At 32.6% G+C, this 5,246-nt stretch overlaps 1 protein-coding gene across 1 annotated transcript; it reads left to right on the top strand.

The window, feature by feature from the left end:
• Positions 1-387: 387 nt before the first annotated feature.
• LOC146165633 (tRNA-splicing endonuclease subunit Sen2-like) lies at positions 388-3,960 on the top strand. Its single transcript, XM_083382466.1, has 4 exons — positions 388-946; positions 1,827-2,122; positions 2,670-2,868; positions 3,310-3,960. The coding sequence occupies exons 1-4, from the start codon at positions 755-757 to the stop codon at positions 3,559-3,561; spliced, it is 939 nt and encodes a 312-aa protein (XP_083238592.1). The 5' UTR covers positions 388-754; the 3' UTR covers positions 3,562-3,960.
• The last annotated feature ends 1,286 nt before the right edge of the window (positions 3,961-5,246 follow it).

The following is a 5,246-nucleotide window of genomic DNA, read 5'->3' as shown; positions in this document are numbered from 1 at the left end:
CGATTTAAATTACCTTGTTAGCCGGGTAAATAGCCCTAGGAGGTGTTGGTTTGGTATTTGCCTGAATCACTGTTTTACGCCTGCACCCGTTGGTGATTACATGGTGATTTGAAGTACTTTGGTGTCCGGGTGAATAACCTCTTCGCTTATTATTTTCCAACGAAATACTTAGGTCTTTATTTTTGATCGATATGGAGTTATAAAATACAACGAAGCACAACTTGTGACTATTTAAAAGCAAACTCAAGCAAACACAGTGTGACCACCTTTCCCTAAATTTTAAATTTCTGGTTTAAATTAAATTTCTACTCCAGTACACACTACACAGTCGTTTAAAAACTTTGAAGGCGCTGGTCTAGAATCCTGCCACAACAAACATTATTTGGGTTAGGGTGGGTTAATCAATATTATTAAATAATAACACCCGACCTACCCCACCCAAACACTAACTGAAACCCTAACCCAAATATTGTGCCTTGCTTTAATATTTGTTTTATTGCTATGGTAGAACTGTAGGCCAGTGTCAACTTGAAAAACCTATACATTTCCAAAAAGTCATTCGTTTGTCGACAATTATTAGAACAGACCATAACTGTATAACATTTTCTTATATACAGTTTAAAAAAATGATAATATTTGAAATTGAAAATACAAGATTACGGAGTTCTTTAATAAACGAAAAAGCGTAGTAATTTTCACACAAAGTCACTAGTTCTTAAGCTTCTTTAATTTTGTGTAATTCATAATCACAATAATGGCGTCTTTCAAACCCCCACAAAAGAAGAAAAAGGGAAGTTGTCCTGGATACAAACCCTTTCCTAATCCAATATCCACAATAACGCAAAAAACACCTTCAGAAGGGGAATGGAATTTTTACGATGGACACCTTGCTGAAAATTGTGTGCTGGTTGAAAAAGGTGGTGACGCACATCATTTATTTCAACAGGTACCTAAAGTTTTTTTTATATAGTTAACATGCATGACACTAGAGTTGTAGTGACTTGGTTACTATTTTTAACATACTTGAATTTGAGTCTTTTGGATAAAGCTTGACTTGGACTTTTGTTTAGTCAAATAGCTTAACCCTGTTTTTAAACAATTTTTGGTAAAATAATGTGTAGCGACTCTGTATGGTGGTTGCTTTATCTGTCAAACGTTATTTCTGTTATATTCTATTAATCGCATTTCTTGTGTTTGCATGCTCTTTTTCTGCCCAGGCCAGAAAAGACACTTTGGGTTTCCTTGATACCCTTCTATTTTGCAACTCCTGTATGAAATAACCAAGCTAACAGAAGATAGATAGATATATTTTATTTGCATGTTTGTAGTGGTTTTAGAAAACAGACAATGTTTTTAGAAAACAGACACTTGGTATTCATCAGTATACACTGTAAGATACCCAACAGGGTTTGTTTTTACCAATTTTCTTCCTGTAAAACTGGTTCCTTTGAAAATGTTATGTTTTGTTTGTTATACTAATCAAAATATCACTCGCAAATTTCGTTTTGTTTGTTATACTAATCAAAATATCACTCGCAAATTTCGTTTTGTTTGTTATACTAATCAAAATATCACTCGCAAATTTCGTTTTGTTTGTTATGCTAATCAAAGTTTCACGAGTTTACCCAAGAACAATAATAATTTAAAATTTTTTTTGGATGCAAATGACATGACTTGGACTTAAGATACTTGCTATTACTGGAGTAATTTAAAGTAACTTGCAAACAACACAGCCCCAAACTTAGTAAAATAAATCCAAATTAAAAAAGGGGAATATTCTTTGGCCTAAAGGTAAAATCATTTACTGGGTATTATTTTTTTTGTAGGGCTTCTTCGGAAAACTTCTAAGGGTTTTAAAGAATGACGAAAATCTTGAAATTGAAAACACTACAGATAATGATGAAGCTCTTAAAGATGCACAATCCAGTATTGCCACTTTATCGGATGAACATCTCATGGAAATAAGCCAAGAATCAAGCGACAAATATATTGAAATTAAACAACAATTTGCAACTGGTGAAATCCATTCTCAATTGAGCTTTGAAGAAAGTTTTTTTCTCTCATATGCTTTGGGCTGTTTATTTGTGCTTTCACAAGATTCAACTAAGATTGATTTATCACAGTGAGTGGGTGAAAGAATATTACATAATCCAAGTCACTTTATTGTCTATAAAAAATAATGGACGTAAAAAATGATTTCATTCTAGGTTATATTTTGCATAGCTGACATCAGAAACAAAACAAAAAGCTTTAGGTTTATTTACAATTAATTTTTTTTTTATAAATTATCATCAACTTATATACCCCAATTTTCCTAAACATATTCAATTTTAGAACTTTAAGTAAAGTCATTTAAAAATAGTGACTCTGTTACAAATTTATATTAAAACTAACCTAATAAAATGCTGATTTTAAATGATTCTTATTAATCATCAGAGAACCTTTAATACAACAAATATATATATATATGTTACTATGTATGTATTAATATTGGGCAGAAACTAATAAGAAAAGTTTCAATTCATTGTATGTTACCCTTACAAAATTGTACTCCAATAATGACATTGGTACAACTTTAGCCTTTATGGTGGAATGATTTTAACTGTTGCAACGGCTGCTATATGTTATATTTAGGAGTTTAAAAATTTCTAAAGTGTTTTTATTTGCAGGCAATGGAAAATCTTTTGTGACAAGGACCCTATTTTTCCGATAAGGTACGCAGTCTACCATCATTTCCGTAGTAAAGGTTGGGTTCCGCGCGATGGAATTAGGTACGGAGCAGATTACACGTTGTATCGCAGAGGTCCTCCCTTTTATCATTCCAGCTATATTGTTGCAATACAAGTGGTCGATCAAAAGACACTGCAGGTATTTATTTACGCCTTTAATATCTTCTTAGTTAGAAGTTTTTTAATCAAAATGTTTGAAATAATTTTTTTTTGGTTAAATAGATTGTGGCTCTGAGCTGTCCATTTATTTGTTTAAGCATTAGTTAAACGCTAATACCCTGCTGACTTGTCTGTTCCTTTATAAGCCAATCTTACACTTTTACATTTAAAGCACATAAACGAAATGTTGTCCATATAAAAATTCATGCCAAATTAACTTAGTTACTTGAACTAGTTTTAAGTTAGACCCTTATTTTATTTATGATGGGCTAGGACACTTTATAATGGGACAGAATATAGCTGTGTGTCTTTATTGGACTGTGTTAATGATTTTTTGTACTTGGAGTGTTGTTGTTACCTTTAAAACTAATATTTGTGTGGCGTTCTAGTTTTTCATATTAAGATGATTTCTTTTTTACAGCTCATTGATTTCAATGGAGTCTCCAACCGAACATTTTCCTGGGTAACAATATCCGCATTACTACGACTTGCGACTACAGTGTCAAAAGAAGTAATGCTGTGTTACGTACTCGTGCCTGAAGATTTAACAGATGAAGATAAAGCTTCACCGGATTGCATAACAAAACTACAGATCCAGGAAAGGATTATGTCGCGTTGGTCATCAAATAAAGACAGGGAACGCGAATTACTCGATATTGACTGTGATTTTTAACAAGTTCAAAATATGTATCATTTTTTCGTCTTTAAATTTGGACACCCTACTTAGTGGCACACACGCATATTTGTGTTCTAAGGTCGTACTGACCTATGTTGCAGATAGGGATGCGTGATAATATTGGATTAAAGCCGATACCAAATGGTGGTATCTGTACTTGTCCGATACTAAGGTGGTTTCGGTGCCGATTAATGTGTGAATTTTTAGCCCTAATTTCCAACGCAGCAGTTTTTAACGTAAGGGGACTTTATCAAAAACTAAAAGTTAACACCAAAAGTTATCTAAGTTTCTTTAAAGCAAAATCAAATTTGGCCCCAAATAACCTAAAATATACCTTTGAAATTTTCAATTTATTTTAGCAATGACGCCATTTTGTATCAGATATCTCTCGACTTACAAGCAGACATTACTAACTAGATATCCCCGGTGTCTTTAGTAAGTACTCTTGGTTGGACTCACAATTTAAACATATGCATTATAATTTACAATGGTTTGCTTCGTAAACAGGTCGTGGCTCTCTACAATTTGTTGTTACCACTTTAGGAAAATAAATTACGGAACGTTACAAGGTAGATCTTTGAAGTCATGAAGAAAATCACAAATTTGTGTTTGAATAAATAATTGTAATAATATACGCTTGTGGCTAGGTATGTTTGATAATATTTAATAAGAGCCGATGCCCGATGTAAAGTGGTAGTATATCATTTTTTGTTTCTTAACCATTCTACAACGAACACATTTGGTTTGTTTAGTGTTGTGAAACTCTTTCAAATGACGAGAACCAAGAGTAAAGGTTACAATTAATTATTGCAACGCCACTTAAAATACAACACTTACGTTTTACATATTCATAACGCTTTTTCTAATCTGTAATAATCAATTAGGTTTTAAAACAGTGATATAAAACCAAATTTAATAAAATGAAGTATACAGCGTGAAATATTGTGACATTTTACAAAGACCAAAATAAATTTAGTTAATTAGGTTTTAAAAGGTAAACAAAATTTTATTTTTATTCAAATTGCGTATTTCTTATAAAAAATCTTTACTTAACAAGTCAAGATACTGTTATAATTCCGTTTTAATTTCTTAATGTTAACGATTCATAACCCACAAAACGTTTCTTAGGTACAAGGCTAATGAACGTGTAAAGAAATTTACAATTCGATTTTATAAGCCTGCAACTTTTTGGTTTAGTTTATGAAATCGATGGTAAAAGTTCTGAACCGTTTTTTGTTTCTGATGTTCATCTTCAAAATCGATAGCATTTTGCAATGATTCTGCGGCGATTCTTGAAAGCGTGCAGGCTTTTCGAAGATTTTGTAATTTGACAAAACACTGACTGAGTAAATCGTGCAAATAAGCATACACTTTATACTGACAAACATCAGGCGCTTTTTCCATTGCCATTATTGCGTTTTCTAACCGGGTCCTGGCTAAAGACCATTCTTTAACCTCACACAAGCAGTGTGCAGAATGATAGTAACACCACGCCTCATAACAAACACGAGACGACACATCACTTAAAGTGCTTAACTTGATTAGTTTTCGCAAATCGTCCATCACCAAAATAACGTGTTCCTTAAAAAACCTAGTTCGGCCCCATCTATTACTGGACACTACTTGCTTTAAACAGATTTCTTTTATTTTATAAACGCACCCTGCAGCAAAGCTAAACTGTT

Source organism: Ascidiella aspersa, chromosome 2 (assembly GCF_963924565.1).
Source record: "Ascidiella aspersa chromosome 2, kaAscAspe10.2, whole genome shotgun sequence".
In the NCBI taxonomy this organism is placed as follows: Eukaryota; Metazoa; Chordata; class Ascidiacea; order Phlebobranchia; family Ascidiidae; genus Ascidiella; species Ascidiella aspersa.
This window is presented reverse-complemented; position numbering and strand designations above follow the sequence as displayed.

What these genes read in the sequence shown, in the direction of transcription:
- LOC146165633 (XM_083382466.1), top strand. Translation starts at nt 755, where the DNA reads ATGGCGTCTTTCAAACCCCCACAAAAGAAGAAAAAGGGAAGTTGTCCT. An exon ending in ACTAAGATTGATTTATCACA is followed by an intron (nt 2,123 to 2,669) that starts GTGAGTGGGTGA and finishes TTTTATTTGCAG; the next exon opens with GCAATGGAAAATCTTTTGTG. An exon ending in TCGATCAAAAGACACTGCAG is followed by an intron (nt 2,869 to 3,309) that starts GTATTTATTTAC and finishes TCTTTTTTACAG; the next exon opens with CTCATTGATTTCAATGGAGT.